Source organism: Cnephaeus nilssonii (assembly GCF_951640355.1).
Source record: "Cnephaeus nilssonii genome assembly, chromosome: 15".
NCBI classification, from domain to species: Eukaryota; Metazoa; Chordata; class Mammalia; order Chiroptera; family Vespertilionidae; genus Cnephaeus; species Cnephaeus nilssonii.
The window spans coordinates 44952005-44968470 of NC_137086.1; the positions used below are offsets into that span (position 1 = coordinate 44952005).

At 52.4% G+C, this 16466-nt stretch overlaps 1 protein-coding gene across 2 annotated transcripts in view; it reads right to left on the reverse strand.

Moving 5' to 3' along the window:
* The window catches only part of SLC4A5 (solute carrier family 4 member 5), a gene marked incomplete at its 5' end in the record, with an annotated part of 67948 nt that overhangs the window by 4671 nt on the left and 46811 nt on the right, over positions 1 to 16466 (reverse strand). For both annotated transcript variants that reach the window (XM_079792825.1, XM_079792826.1), the window contains 10 exons: positions 448 to 603; positions 1988 to 2161; positions 3005 to 3073; positions 5146 to 5218; positions 6483 to 6661; positions 7443 to 7604; positions 8572 to 8685; positions 10355 to 10555; positions 13249 to 13307; positions 15654 to 15925. In XM_079792825.1, the coding sequence (XP_079648951.1) occupies positions 448 to 603; positions 1988 to 2161; positions 3005 to 3073; positions 5146 to 5218; positions 6483 to 6661; positions 7443 to 7604; positions 8572 to 8685; positions 10355 to 10555; positions 13249 to 13307; positions 15654 to 15925 (1459 nt within the window). The remainder of the gene's footprint in view (positions 1 to 447; positions 604 to 1987; positions 2162 to 3004; positions 3074 to 5145; positions 5219 to 6482; positions 6662 to 7442; positions 7605 to 8571; positions 8686 to 10354; positions 10556 to 13248; positions 13308 to 15653; positions 15926 to 16466) is intronic.

Sequence of the window (16466 nt, forward strand, 5' to 3'; positions counted from 1 at the left end):
CTCTCCTCTCAGTGAGGACTGTGCCTCTTTCCCACCTCCTGCCCTGACACCCTAGGGGCAGGACTAAGCAAACCTTGTCCCCAGTCCTCCTGTCTGTCCCAGAGTCCAGTCTCCTAGTGAGCTCCCATCAGAACCACCCCACCACCTGCTCCATTCTTTGGAGGTCAGTCCTAACAACCTCTGTGATGGAGCCAGGCTTTGCCCTGTTCCCTTAGGGGACTGCACTGCTGTTGATAATGACCAACGTTTCCCTGGGTGGGGGCTCCTTCACTCTGGCCCACCCTGAGGAGAGTCACAGAAACAGACAAGCTCTCAGCATCCAGACCAAGATGAGCAGAAGCCTCGGCCCATCCTGGAGAAGCCACCCCATCCCTGGCCCTGGCTGACGTGGAGGGAGGGTCTCAATCTCCCCCCTCCCCCCTAGCCCCAGCCTCATATCCTCCCCACCTCCTTGTCACTGTCCTCAGGGCCCCCTTTTCTTCTCTTTTTCTTCTTCTTCGTCTCCTTTTTCTCCTTCTCTGGGAGGATATTGTCGATCCAGGCCAGATCGTGCTGGGAGAAGACGAGGTCCAGCAGCCTTCGGACAATGATGAGGCCCAGGATCTGGGGTGAGAGTTGGGAGAAAATGGAAGGCTCAGGTCCCCAAACCTGGGCACAGTTGTTCTCCCTCAGCAGCCATGTTCAAGGACGTTTTCTGGTCAATGTCTTTGGAGCCATCTCAAAGCTCCCACAACCATCACTCACCAACTGCCCACCTGGGATCCTGCCTGGCTTCCCTCAGTGGCAATGCCTACCGGTGACCCACAGGGACAGAGCACGCGATGGCTGAGGTGGGGAGCCAGGCGGCAGCCATGGCCGGAGAACTACAGTTATCCTTTAAATCAGTGGTCCTCAAACTTAAGCTTGCGTCAAACCCCACGCTGCTGGGTGCTGGGGGACCCTACTGAGAAGCCTGGGTCAAAAATCATTACGTAGAGCCCTCCAGGGGGGCACATTTCACACCCCACCTCCTGTCCTCTCTGACCCCGCTCCAGCCCTGCGGGCTTGGGGCCCACCAGCGCCTGGGGCCACTTCCCTGTGCTGGGCTTATCTAGGAGCCAGAGGCAACATGTTTTTGGCTTTTTTCTTATTATTTCTTAATTTGGAATACTTTTAAACTTACATAAAATTTGCCAGAATAGTCACAGAACTCTCATCTCCTTTCCCCAAACGTCATGTTAATGACATTGGACTTTGAAGTTCTTCATCTCTGATTCTAGCTCTTCCCACCCCCCAGTTAGCTTCTCAAATTCAGTTAGTTTGAATGATGAAAGGGTGTCTGTCTTCCTTCCTTCCTTCCTTCCTTCCTTCCTTCCTTCCTTCCTTCCTTCCTTCTTTTTTAATTCCTCACCTGAGGATAACTTTCCATTGAGTTTTAGGGAGAGTAAAAAAGAGAGGGAAAGACAGAGAGAAATATCAATGTGAGAGAAACACATCGATTGGTTGCCCCCTGCACAAGCCCAACTAAGGGCCCTGGCTGGGGAGGATCCTGCAACCGAGATGCATGCCCTTGATCAGAATCAAACCTGGGACCCTTCCGTCCACAGGCCGGAAGCTCTACCCACTGAGCCAAACCGGCTAGGGCAAAGGGTTTCTATTTAGCAAGATCTACTTCTGCACTTGGTTTGAATGTCAGCAGTGGGGACCTTAGTCTCCTTGTCACATTTGCCCAGCTTTGCCATCCTGCCCTAGAGCCGGGCGGTTGGGTGGCTTTTGCACTCTCGCTGAGCTTTGCCACCTGAGCTGGGTGGAGGTGGGAGTCACTGCAGCGTCTGACCACCGCACAGACCACCTTCCCGGCCCTCCTCGCCACCTGCCCCGCCCCAGCTGGCCTGCATTCACAGCTCCAACCTTGTTGTGTGCCTGCCTGACCAGAGTCTGGCCATCAGGGAGGAGAAAGCGAGAGCGGACCTCCAACGGGAGGGGAGGCCAGCCCCACCTCACTTACCATGACCGGGAAGATGATGGCGGCCACCGTGGACTTGAGGATCCAGAGCACGGCCAGGCAGAGGATCTGCACCAGAGTGAAGAGGTGGATCCGGCGCAGGGGCACGTGCCGCAGGAAGGCGTGGTCCGGCTGGTGCTTGGCCGGCATCAGGAAGAGCTTGCAGCGTTCCCAGAACTGGCGAGGAAGCAGAGGCTCAGCTCAGCCAGCAGTGGGGACCCGGGAGCCCTGCTGGGGGCTCGGCATGGGGGGAGCAGTGCTGCAGTGGGGCCTCAGAGAAGGGAGCCCTGGGTCAGGCGTTAAGGACGCACAGAGAGAGAACCGAAGTGTAGGAGGACATACAGCGAGATCTTACACAGCGAGAGCTCAGGGGAGGGCTTGGGCCCTGGAACTGGCCACAGATGAATAGCGGCCACAGTCAAAGAAAATGCAACTTAATTGCAACACAAGTAATTCAAAACATCCTGGTATATCATGGTAAATAAAGAACAAAACAAGCCCAGCCTGTGTGGCTCAGTGGTTGAGCATCGACCTATGAACCAGGAGGTCAGGGTTCGATTCTCAGGGCACATGCCCAGGTTGCAGGCTCATCTCCAGTAGGGGGCAAGCAGGAGGCAACTGATCAATGTTTCTAGCTCTCTTTCCCTCTCCCTTCCTCTCTGAAATCAATAAAAAGATATTTTTTTTAAAAAAAAGAATGAAACAAAGTGTGTTCATCTGCCAGAGTTGCCCTAGAGAAGTCACAGGTGTAGTGAAATGCTCACTGGAGTCAGCCCCACCTGAGTTTTGAATTCTGAGCCTCCATTTCCTCATCTACAAAATTGGTATCAGAGGGCCTACTTACACAGATTTAATTACATAACACTATGAAGTGCCTGGTATAGTTATTTTACTTGGCACAGAGTCAATGGTAGTCTTACTATTACCATCATTATTTCATTGACCTGGGAAAGCGAGCACTTGGGGTCTTGGTGACACGGACCCAGACGTGGAGCGCTGACCCCACGGGGAGGGCCTTACCTGGATGCCATTCAGGGAGGCCACGCCCATGTAGAGGAAGACTCCGTACAGCACGGGCATGGGGATGTACTGAAATGAGAGAGGGGAGCAGAGCTTTGGGCTGAGCCTCTGCCTGGGGCAAGCTGTGGGCTGCCCTGTTCTGTCTGAAAGTGTCTGCCAGGTCACAGAGGCAGCCTGCCTGCCCGGCTTCCCCCAGGCGGAAGGAGCTGGGTGTGGAGGACCTGAGGGTCTGAGGGCAGAGGTGGAGCCAGAGTGCCAGTGGGGAAGGAGATGGTCTCTGGGCTCTTCTGCCGCCTTCTCTAGCTGGGTGGCCAGTCCAGGGTGCAGTGCCCCCCAGCCTGGCCCCCTGCTTCGGGCCCTGGAGAGCCACGTGGTCTGAAGACGTAGCTTCTGGAACATGGGAAAGCTCCATAGAAAGCCCCCTGCTTATTCCTGTCTGTCCCTTCCCACCTCCAGCCCCAGCTGAGGGCCCAAAGCGGGGCTGCTCAGCTTGTAGGGAGCTGGGGGCCTTTAGTGAGTGACCTACATCAGCAGGAAGAACCTGCTGACTAACAAAACCCATGCATCACACACGATCATATGAAGAAAACAAGAAGAGCCTGGCTGGCATGGCTCAGTGGTTGAGCGTCCGTCCACCTATGAACCAGGAGGTCACGGTTCGATTCCTGGTTGGGGCACATGCCTGAGTTGTGGGCTCGATCCCTAGTGGGAGGCCTGCAGGAGGCAGCCGATCCATGATTCTCTCTCATCATGGATGTTTCTAGCTCTCTCCCTTCCTCTCTGGAATCAATAAAAGATATTAAAAAAAGAAAACAAGAAGAAACAAAACAATGTACATGCCAACCACCACTATTCACCAACTCACCACTAGTGCTCACAGGTAGATGGCTTACTTTTTCAACAACAGGATCATATCATTGGACTGTCCTGTAGTCACCATTATGACTCTTTAGAAGCCTTTTGAGGTATTTCTCCACGGTCTCTCTAAGCTGTGTTTCTACTTTCCTTTCACTTTAGCTGCTCCTGCGGCTCGTCATTATGAACCAGGGTTTTTGTATTGGAGCACGTGACGTGGGAGAACCAAAGTACCATGCCCAACGGTTAGACACTATTTCAGAAGGTCAATAAATCTAGCCAAACAAACATCCTCTTTTAAAAGAAATCAAGACTGTGTTCATTTTTTTGAACATAAAGCATGGCTTGGACCCATACGCTGTAAACCTAAGACATCTGAGCGGAAAGAAAGGAGTGTGGGGCCATGGCATCATTCCGTTTGTACACGGCTTGGGAGGTGTTTGCTGTATTATGAAACAAGGTAAGAATGTAAAGGAACAACACCAGTTCTCAAGCTAGAAATACTTCCCATGGCAAAGGAATCAATTAACATCATGGCTCTTCCGTTTTTGTTCTTCACACCGTCACCCTGAATAGGTCGTTCTGAGATATTCATGGGGAAAATCTGCATAAGATTGGGGCAGCTACAACTCAGATGAACTCAAGACAGCAAAGTCTTTGTGGGCAATGATTATGGGAAAGGGCCACTGATAGGTGTTATGGGCGGAACTGTGTCCCCAAAATTCATGTGCGGAAGTCCTAACCCCCAGGATCCCGGAGTGAGGACACACTCCGAAGCGACTCCCATTTGATGATTTCGTCTCTTCCAGCTGCTCTGGAGGGACGTGAGCAAGAGGAGCTTCAGACCGTGTTGGGAAAAGTCACTATGTGCCCAATACACGCAAGACAGAAACGCAGCAAACAGGCCCCGAGAACACGTACAGAAGCCTCCCTGCAAGTTTTAAAGCCAGGAGGCCTCTCGTGAGCCACAAACACAGCAACGTGGACACACAGCCAGCTCGGGAAGCTCCCGATCTAAGCGATGGGCCTTGGCAGAACTTTCTGCGGGCAGCGTTTCACAGAAAGGTGAGGTGGACCCGGGAGGGGTGATAGAACAGCGAGGCCGACGGCTGCTGATAATAAATGACACACTATTCCAGAAAGCAATGATGATGATGAAACACCTCTTTGACCTCATAGAATCCTGCCTTTTTAGGGGCCATGTGGGGACCCTGCCCCACCTTTGGGGCATCAGGCCAGTGGTCTCCCAGGCAGAAAGCGTCCTGGGGGCGGGTGCAGGGCCTCACCTTCAGGATAGGAGCCAGGAAGACGGAGATTCCCGTCAGGATGAAGACAATGGTGCCGGTCACTCTCTGTTCCCTGGCAGAGAAGAGCACACGGTCAGGTAGACTGGGAGATGCTCCATGACCATTCCATGACCCTCTGTGGGCACCTCAAGGTCATGGCCAAGGCCCTGGCCTCTGCCTTGTTCCCCCATTCCAGAGAGTAAGCCTGCTGCTCAAGGCCCAGCTGAGCACACACACGAGAAGAGAGGGAGCCCGACAGAGGCGAGGGTATTCTGTAGGGGTGTTTGGGAGGTTGTCCAGTGCGGTGACTAATAGTGGGGGTGCTTGAGTCAGACAGACTTAGGGGGGCTCTGCCGCTTACTAGCTGTGTGGCATCAGGCCCTAAGTGTCTTCACGTCAGTAGGAGAGAGATAGTGGCACCCACCTGGGGGCTGGGTTGTTGTGAGAATGAAACGGGATATAAAGTGCTTATCACCCCTGCCCTTTGACTATAATAAGATCCCACATTTGTAGGGCACGACTAATGAGGGTTGGGGGGAGGGGGCCTGGCTGCTGGCGGAGCAGGTCTGACCGAGGGGTGGGAGAGCAGGTGTGTGCTCCCGTGTGCCCAGGTCCAGACACGGTGCAGGTGGGAGCTGGGGGCTCTGGGCAGATTGCTCAGGCCCAGCTGTCTGGGGCTCGGGGGTCTGGGAGGGGACCCTGCCCTGACCAGAGAAGTCTCACTCTGGGCAGACTGGGAAAGTGGGGTCTCCTGGGGCAGTGGGGGAAGCTCTTAGGACAGCCACTTCTGAGAAGGCCAGTGTGTGGGGTGGGCTCACCCCGGAGAAGCTCAGAGGGGGAGGGTGTGTCTGAAACAGGTCAGGGACCTGCCATGGGCATGAGAGGAACGGGGGTGACAGGCCACGGGCCACAGCCCAGGAGTGGGGACGGTCCGGAAGGCTCTCTGAAGGAATGGAGATTGAGATTGGGCAGGACCCACACCCAGAGGAGGGCTTTGGGGGGCAGTGAGGGCAGGGTGTCTTGGAGAGGAGACAAAGGGACAGGTCAGAAGCGGCCTGTGGGGCTCTTGAGGGGCCCATGTAGGCGAGAGCTGAGAGTGTGGATACGGGCCACGGTGGTGCTTGGAATCTATTAAGACAAAAAGCATCACTTAGAGCTGAATTTTCATCTCCCTCCCCCCTCCCTTCAGGAATGTCACTGCTCTCCCTGTGGCTCCCGAGCTGTCAGAGCAGGGGCCCCTTTTGCCCAAATACCTTGATGGCAAAAGAAACCTGGTTCCCCTCCCCCGAACTGACCACTCCTGCTCAGGGGGTCCCCAAGCCCAGAGCCCCACCTACCTGACCCCCAGGAACTGGGGCTGCTCCCCTGGGGCACTGGTCTCGGTTTCCATCTTGAGGCTGTCGATGTGGGCAATGGAGATGACGGTGGCAGCCACGTACCAGGGGAGCCCCATGAAGGAGCACAGGGCCATAAGGATGCCCACCCAGAACAGGTCCAGGTGGTAGCCAGCAGCCTTCTGCAGGGGCGGCAGGAGAGGAGGGGCTGTCTAGGAGCCTGTTGCTGACGGGGGGCGGCGGGGGGGCGGTTAGACAGAAGTCTCCCCAAAGCAGTCATTTGGTGGAGCATGGTTCAGGGCTCCCCTTGACCTTCTAGAGGGACCGCTGAGGGGCTGCCATCCTACAGTGCTCAGGCCTCATCAGCCTCAGGGGTTGGTGAGCCAGGGAAGGGGCAAGGTGAGGGAGGAGAGGGGTGTTCAGACTTGAAGAGGCCCTGGGCTGGGGTCCTTGGGAAGACGACCACAATATCTCTGCAGCTCCTGAATGGGGGCCCTGGCTGGGACAGGCCCTAGACCAAACCTAGAGTGGTCCAGATTGGGATGGGGGAGAGGGTAGCCTGAATCTCCCCAGACCCAGAGGCAGGGTGGGGAGTTGCAGGAACCGGAAGAACTAAGGATGCTCCTCTGCCTCATGGTTCTGGGTCAAATCCCGTTAGGATCTGCTCTGACTCCCAAGGTCACTGTCAGGAGGCACAGAGCTGGAGGGTCTCCTTGGGAGAAGGTGCCCAGTGGCTCATGCTGGACTGGGTCCTGGTCTTTGGATCAAGTCACTCTGGCCCTGGTGGCCTTATTGCATTTGCAGGTCACATTTCTCCCCACACACCAGAACTCAGTCTTCTGGCCTCATATATTGCTTCAGAAATGGCCCAGAGTTTTGACAGATGCACCATCTACCCGCTTAGTTCCTTCTGACTTTGTGGAATGAGGGAGGTTGTGCCCCTGCTCCTAGCACCAGCCTTACCCTCAGCTTGTTTTCCTTCCGGTTGACGATGACCGCTGTGATCTGCTGGTCCATGAATATCAGGATGGTCACCAGCAGGGCAGGCAGGATGCTCGCTGGGTACACCCACCATGGGTTCTTCCCAAAAGGGGCCACGAACCAGCCTCGGTCTGCCCTTGTGGGCTAGTGGAGCAAACAGAGAGGGTCCTTTCCTCTCTCCCTTGTCCCAGTGCACTTGCCACCCAGGGCCCCCCTCTCCCCGCCTTCCTGCCTCCACCTGGGGCACTTTTCAAGTGCAATCTTTTCCCTGAAGGACATTGACACCTGCAACTTTAGAACAAAGAGAGCCTGAGGCAGACAGACTGGGAAGGACCCGTGTCTGCAGAAGTAACGGGATCACTTGTGGCAGCTGCCGGGGGTTGGTTAGGAAAGAGGGAGGTGCACAGGCAGAGGGTGTTGGGAGGGAGCTTGCAGCCACCACTTAATTGCAAACTAAAAAGGTGCAGAAATGAGGCCCAGCAGGCAAGAATAAAGACTTTGATGGGCCCACTGTCTGTCTGGGGTGCGCTTGAGGTCCTTAGGAGAACCTTGAAGTGGCATTGTGAAGGTCAAGCCCTCAAAGTCAGGAAGGGCCAGTTCTAGAACCTGTACCTCCCAGCCCAGTATAGAAGGAGGGTGCTCCTTGGGAGGTAGTGGGACTCAAACTTAGTTACAAGCAAATGGCACAAACTGTGGACTCTGGGGATGGGGGCGGGGGTAGGATTTGTGAAGCAGTGGTTCTCTTGATGCTGGTCTGGGACTACACTTGGAGAATCACTGTTCTAAAGAGTCATTTTCAACAGAACCCAGGTGACCAAGCTTGCAGACTGCCAGGAGTCAGGGTATTGTAGGCCCTCAAGTGGCAATCAAGGGCTTCAGCTCGATTCCATCACCTCCCCACCCTGTGGCCACACAGTGGGGTTTCATTGTGAATATGGCCCCAACCCATGAGCTCAAAGGATCTCCCCTGGGAGGCCGTTCTGCCCAGGAAGGGTGGAGCGTGCACAGAGAACCCGCAGGGTCACTTGGCTGAGCATCCTGACAGTCGGATCAGTGTAGAGGGGACCAGATCTGCAGCCGGTGAGCAGCAGAGCTACTGCCCAGAGCAAACCTTGATGACACTGGGCACATGCAGCTTGGGGGTTTCCAGCCCGAAGCAGGCATCGATTCCACAGAACAACAGGATGGAGAAGACAATGGAAAAGTCAGCTACCAGGGCCCGGATCTGCAGAAAGATGAGCAAGTGATTGAAATTACCCACCCACCTGCAGGTGGATCTAGTTCCCAGGCAGCAAAGAGGAGGATGGTTAAGAGCGTGGGCTTGACCTAGGCTCAGCCCTCACTGGCTATGTGATCTTGGGAAAGCACGTCATCTCTCAGAGCCTCGGTTTCCTCATCTGTTTAATGAAGATAAGGATACGCTTACCTCATAGGCATAAGTGAGCTATGATGCATTCCAAGGGCTTGGCATATATTAGCCCAGTGGGAACTGTTGTTATGCACAAGGCATGGCAGCCATCGCTGACATTTTTTGGTATGACAGACTGAACTGGGTCACCCAACAGTGGTGGTAAGGACAACGGCTGAACTCTGAAGAAAACCTCAGCTCCTAAAAATGTGTGACAGGTTGTTGCACTGCCACCCGGGCTAGGAGGGAAGGCCCCCAACTCTTTTGAGGACCCCTGGCTACCTTCAGACCTTCTTTCCACTAAGAGTCCGTGACCTCTTGCTTCTCTGTTTCAGGAGGCCCATCCTAGGCCAGGCTCTGGACCTCATCTCCCTGCCCTCTGACCGCCCTTCCACACCACCGGCTACCCTGTCACCTTTTTGTATCTCTTCAGAGACAGCAGTTTCCAGAGAACAATAGGGAAAGCAATTAGGAGGGACAGGGGCAGGCTACATATGGCACAATGAATTCGTTCCCTGTACCTCCTACTCCCCTTTAAAATGGGTATTAAAATAACATATGTAATTAATTTAAAATATTATGGAAAGAAACAAGATCTTAATAAAAGGCGAGGTATACCATATTCATGGATCAGAAGACTCAAAATTTAAAGGTTGTCATTTTCCCCCCACATTGACATGTAGAGTTAATATAATCTTATCAAAACTCCAATAAGTTTTTCTTTTGGTGAAATTTAAGATGATTCTAAAACTTATTTGGAAATGCAAAAGGCCAAGGCATTATTGAAAAAAGGGACAAAGAGGGAGAGGTTGGTCTGTAAGACATACAGACTTATAAGATTGTGATATTGGCATACAAATAAACCAATGAAGCAGAATAAAGAACCTAGAAATAGACCCCATCATGTGTGAAATTTGATAAATGGCAAAGGAAGCATTGAAGAGCAGTGGGGGAAAGAAAGATTTTTTTTAAAGTGCTGGAATAATAGACTATCTATACAAAAACAAAGAAATACTATTTCATACTATATGTAGACCTAATATGAAAGGAAAACAATAAAACTTTTAGAAGATAACATAAGAGAATATCTTCTGTCCAATATTTTCCTTGAGGAAAATTTTGATATATTTGATTATAGTAAAATTAATAATTTCTATTAATAAAAAGATATCATTAAGAAAGTTACAAAGGCCAATAAAAGAGTGTGAGAAGATAGTTGCAACACATCAGGGAAGTGGAAATTTAAAAAACACAAGGAGGAACTACTACCCAAAAAGATAAAAGTCTGACAATACCAAGTGTTATCAAGGGTACTTAACAACAAGGGGACCCAGTTCTCTCTGACTCCAAGTCTGCGCTATTAAACTGAAAAACCTCAGTGAGGCAGTGCTGATGTGTCCATCCTGCGAGTGGGTGGGAATCTTTTCAGGGAGATCTTGTGAATAGTCTGACTCTAGGTCCCCTTCTAACTGCAGGGTGAGCTCACCTTGGTAGGAAAATAGCGGCTGAATTTGAACTTTTTCAGGGTCAGGGTCATAGAGTACGTCCCGAAGAAAAGGATGAAGGACATGAGTGCCAGGTCTGGGATGAACTGGCAGGAATCCCCGAGCAGGCGCCCACCGTAGTTCAGACACTCCTTCTTGCTCAGCAGGGACCAGTCCAGCGCTGTGAGGTTAAGGGGGTTGTACTTGGAGACCAAGCACAGGAGAGAAAGGGTCAGGGCCATCCTCAGGGGTCAACTGTGCCCTCCCTCCCCCCGCAGTCCCTGGGCAGCCCACATGCCCCTCCTGCTCTCTGAGGGGCCCTAGCCTTTCTGCCTGTGGCCCAGCAACAGAATGGTGCTCCTGGAGACAGGTTGCTTTAAGGAAGGACCAACAGGAGGCTCCGTTGGGCGATTAGAAGCGGAGATGTGTTCTTATTTGTGTTCTAGGATGCACCGCTGTGTTAGCACGGAGGAGAAGCACAGAGGGTGGGATGCCCTCCTCCTCAGCAGGCCTCGCTCCCAGCTCAGGCCACCTCCTTCCTGGAGTGTCTCACACTTACTCTTCCCTTTCCTATCCCTATACACACCCTTTCACATATTGGGGCTCATATCCCACCCTTGTTTGACCCTTCTTGGGTCAGCTGCTTCAGGCACTTCCCCTTTTGGTGTCCCCGATGCCTAAAATCCAGGACACACAACCATTTTATATGTATAAATATGGAGGACTATATATTATATATTCTTATGTATATTCCTATACACATATTCATATACACTGAGTGGCCAGATTATTATGATCTCTGGCCACTCAGTGTATATCCTATATAATAAAAGACTAATATGCAAATTGTCCCCTCGACCAGGAGTTCGACCAGCAGGCAGGGTGGCCAACCGCCCATGTCCCCTCCCCCTGGCCAGGCTGGCTGGACCCCACCCATGCACGAATTCATGCACCGGGCCTCTAATATATATAATACTGAGTAGCCAGATTATTATGCATCCAGAGATCATAATAATCTGGCCACTCAGTGTATATACATACATATGTATGTTCCTAAGCGTACCTATGTGTACATATATGCATATGTGTATATACCCACATATATATTCATATATGTCTCTAAGTGTAATAAAAGGAAGAATAAAAGGAGAGTGTTTTGTAATAAAATTTAACATATATTTTTAAATTTAATGTGTAAATTTCAGGAACGTACATAATGAAGTAAACAGATGCTTGCAATTATAATGGATGTGTGGATTAAGAGAGGCGTGGTAGTTTGACATAATGACAATGCTCCAATGAATCATGACTCCTCGTGTCCACGCTCCTTTGCAACATGACACTGACAGTTCTCATCAAGGTGCAATCTATTTCTCCACCCCTTTAAATCGGGGCTCCCCGGGGCCTGCTGAGACCAACAGGATAGAGAGGAAGTGGCTCTGAGCAGCCTCAAGGGGCCTTGCAGCATCTGCTCTCACCCTCTTGGAACCGTGAGGCCACGGTGCTGTGAGAAAGCTCAGGGTGGGAGAAAAACCACACGAAGAGAGAGGCCCAGCCATCTACGGTCAGGTGTCCCTGGATCACTGACGCAATTAAAAACGCCCCTGCAGGGTAGCATGCCTCTACTCTCCGCTGGTCTGGCCCAACGTCTCTCTCCCAGCTCATCTCTGTGGTTTCCGTGCACGACCCCCACCTCACACTGCCTCAGCCCGGTGGTCCACTCACTGTCCTGGACAGGTTTGTGCTTTTCCTTCTGTGCCCTTCTGTCTATGCTGGTCCCTCGACTAGAATGGGAATGTGCTTCTCTCTACAGAAGCAACTTTCCCGACCTTTAAGCCCAGATGGCGTTCCAGGGTCTCCGGGAGGCCTTCCTCTCCAGTGTGGAAGCACGCGTGGCCTGTGTTTGACACATGGCATGCTCTGCGTGTGCTGTCCAGTACTTTCCTCTCCAGCGTGGAAGCATGCGTGGCCTGTGTTTGACACATGAACTTTCCGGTCCATCTCCACAGGCTTAGGACAAGCAAGTTTGAGGGCAGAACCGGGTCTGTTCCTACATGTCTTCTCAGCCCTCACAGCACACACAGCACCTTGCCGATGACAAGTATGCAGACACAGGCGCTGGCTGATTCCATTCTTCCTCTCTCACGATCAGATATTTGAAAAATCTTAGGTTAACTTGCCAACTGAGCTGGCAGCTACCTGCACGGGGGTGACTGAAGGAGCGACCTTGGGGACATGAGAGGTTCTAGAACCTCCCCGAGCGCCAACCTACCCTTCACCTGGTTTTGGACTTCCCACCATTGGAGCCTGAATCTTTACACGTTAAATTTTTACAATATACATTCAATGTTATTATAAATTACTCTCCTTTTTTCCCCCCTCCTAATAATGAGGGCTACTGCTCATTATTATTGGGAAAAACAGGCCAGGTCTGAGGGTCTGGGGCCCCTGAGCACAAAGGACAGATCAGACACAGTGAGGGGTGGAGCATGAATATGAAGTAAACAGGGAGGGGCCTGCAGGTGAGAATTGGGGATCCCAGGTAGAAAGGCAGGAAGAGGAAGAACGGTGGATGGGAAACTGTTCACAGCGTTGTTTATGCAGCCTTATTTATTCCTCATGTCTGCCTCCCGTGTGTGTGTGTGTGTGTGTGTGTGTGTGTGTGTGTGTGCGCGCTATTTATGCACATACATCTTATGGAATAAGGCATGTTATAAAAAGGGATTTTGACAGAATGTACATAAAATTAAAATGTGCATTGACAAGGCTCCACAGGGGACCCTGACGGGCAGCTGGGTTGACCTCTGCAAGTCTGGGTTGCCATAAGATGGCCTCAGTTTCCCAACTTCCCCACTCTCCCCACAAAGCTCTCAAGTGGTAAGAGGAAAGGACTTACCAGAGAAGTGTTGGTGTTTGGTGGCAGCAGGGCTGAGGCATTGAACCCGGTTATGTTCGCTGTGGGTGAGCGTAGGACATGGGGAGGGTCAGCAACTGCTGGGCAGGGGGCCTGTGACCTCCCCCTCCGGGCCCCCACCCTTCCCATCTTCCTCCAGTCCCATAGAGCCAGGGATTGGCTCCGTTGTGAGGGTGCTCATCAAGCCCCGCCCCTCTGCACTCCCCTCACTTTGTCCAGGGACAGCAGGGGGCAGGGAGGTGGTGGGGGCCTGGGCCACAGCTCCAAGACCAGCTGGGCCGGGCTAAGGCAGCTGCTCTCTGATGCTGAAGGGCTGGCTCTATAACCTGAAGGAAGGGAGCTGTTGCCAAGACCAAGGGCTGACACAAATCAGTGAATAACGTGCCTTTTGCATCCCTACCAGCCACTGGACTCACGTCTTTAAACATTTTCAAAGAACTTAACTCTATGCCATGCACCTTGCCAAGCCTTTACACACACCATCTGGCTAAGTTCCTAAATCTGAAAGAAGTCCCCCCATTTTAAAGATGGGGTAACTGAGGCCCAGAGAGGTCAAGTAACCTGCCCATCGCCCAAGGTCACACAGCTCAAACTTGGAGGAGCCGTGACCCATCCCAGGCAGGCTGGCCCAGAGCCTAGACACCTCCCAACTCCACCCAGCGAGAGTCTTCCCTGTCCTCCTCCTCTTTGCACACACTTCCCTTCTCCCCAGCCCTGGCCCCGTCCACAGGTGCTATTTCTGTTTGGTTGGTTGGTTGGTTTTTAGGTCAGCTGGGCCTGAAGAGCTGGTTGGCTTTGATGTTATCGTCTCTAGTCTGCACTTGCTCCAGTGGAAGCTGAGGAAGCTTAAACCCAGTCCAGCCTCAGCATCCCTAACGCTAAGTGGAGCACGTGAGGGTCCCATCTGGGCAGTGAGAAGGATTGAGAGGAACTGTGAGGCCTGCCCTGGGGGCTCTGGCCACTCATTACCAAGGCAGGTCTTGGAGGGCCACTTCTGCCCTCCCTCTTGCTCCTGCACTGCATGGGTGCCCAAGGGCCAAGTCCTCCCGCCTTCCTCCTCCAGGGAGGGCTGACTGAGCGGTGCCTCTGCAGCAGGTTTGGGGAGGGAGCAGGCCTGCCCGCCAGTTTGCTGGTGACAAATCTGAAATGCACTGCCAGCCCCATCTAGCTCCTGCTGGCTGTGGTTAGGAGCCCAGAGGGCAGAAGAGGCTATTCTCGAAGCTTCCGTCAGCCACCAACAAGCTGTCATGGGTGGATGTGACCACAGGGCTCTCTAAGTTGCTCACTTCCGGGGAAACTTGGCTGGATGTGGCTAAGCGACTTAGCTTCGACCTAGGTCACAACACTCCTGGCAGCTCCACACCCCAGAGCAGCGGTCGCCAACCGGTGGTCCGTGGATCACTGGTGGTCCGTGAGGTCCGAAAGGTTGGTGACCGCTGCCCCAGAGGGCTGTTACCATTATTCTGAGGAAAGCTTCATTTCCTAGAAATCAGGGACATTTGCTGCCTTTCCTCACGCCACTGACCAAGAAGGCGTGATGCACAGTTAACAACGGAATAGACAAGGTGGCAAGAAGGCTGGCTCAAGTCTACCACTCAGCGGAGGAGGACTTCCAGCCACTGCCTGGGCCTGGTGAGCTCAGTCACACCAGATGCCAATCACACCAGATACTCCTGTGGCATCTTCTGCTTAGGCTTCGCCATTCTTTTATATAGGGAACTTTGTAGGATTTATCGGAAAGCGGCTTTGAGATGAAGAAGGAAGAATTATAACATGGAAAAGTCCAGAGAGTGTCCCAGTATCAAACAGCTTGAAATTCTAGTGTTTGTAAATGGTACTCACTTGGGATTGAAAACAGCCAAGTCAGTGTGTGCAGCATCCATAAACAGAATACAAACCAGTTACGATGGAAACAAGATTAAATTTAAAAAGAAAGTGCCCCAAACAAGCTTTTGTGATGAAGAGTGACAATGACTGTGCCATAGTCCGACTTGGTTTTGCAGTAACACTGGGGAGATGGAACCATTCGCAAGCAAGTGGTCCGTGGACTGGGAAAGAAACCCTCCTCAGTTAGTTACCTCCTCCCCAGTCTCCTACATGTCTAGAACTTTCCTTTTCACATTCTTCTACTCAAAACAACTTGTCCTGGTTCCAGTTCCTTTATTCTCTGATTACACCCCTGGGCTCTGGTAGCATGACCCTCATTAGAGTTACTGTCCCCTTAGGTTTTCTTCCAAACATGGGGTTCAAGACTCTGCATTTGCTCTCTTGGGACAGTAGGTACCCTTCAAAGCAAGCTCGCCCTCCTGCATTTGAGAAGAGACACAAGATGAGGGGAAGAGGGTGGGTGGGTGGGGGCCCAGGGCACCACTGGGGTTACTGCTCACCTGTGTCCGGAGCGACGCACTCGCATTTATAGGCGGTGATGGAGTCAGGCTTAAAGTCCATGTTGATGGGGTAGTACTTGAAGGCACCGATCATCTTCTTGATGGCATCATAGATGAAGATGAAGCTGATGAGGGTGGAGAAGCCCTCCTCAGTGAAGCGGGTGATATACTTGATAATAAAGCTGGCGTCCGTGGCCACCAAGACAAGGCACTGGATGGCTGAGTGCAGGCCAATCCAGAGGCGGAACTCCATGTAGTCCAGGCCATTGCCTCTGGAAGGCAGAGGGAAGTGGGGGGCCCTCCAGCCCAGGGCTCTGAGCTGTGCTTGGCTCCCCAGACACCACCTGAATGACTCATCTGTCCCTCCTATGGCACAGATGCAAGAGGACTGGAGACAGGGACATTTGGGACAATTTCTGGGTGGGGTTGTCTGGTCTTTGAGAATTCTGAAAAAGGATCTCATGGGGTGACAGGAAGGTGCCAAGACATCTCAGTTCTCACATTTTGGTAACAAACATGTGAATGGGATTAAAAAAAAAAAAGGGAATTTCAGACTGTCGGCTGGGGCAGGCCTGAGAATGGCTTCATGGCTGCCCAGGTTAGAATGGAGCCTTCTGACCCCCAGCTCAACTTTTCATGCCCTGCACTGACTTCCAAGTCATCATTGCTCACAAGCAGAGTGCTGTGAATTCTCTCCTCTCGTCTTGCCTGGATGTCTCCCTGTCCGCTATACTAAGGTACACTAAGGTGACTTAGAGGCAGGTGGCTAGAGGAAGTCAGAGGGACCACCTGGCAGTCCTCTCTGCACAGGTA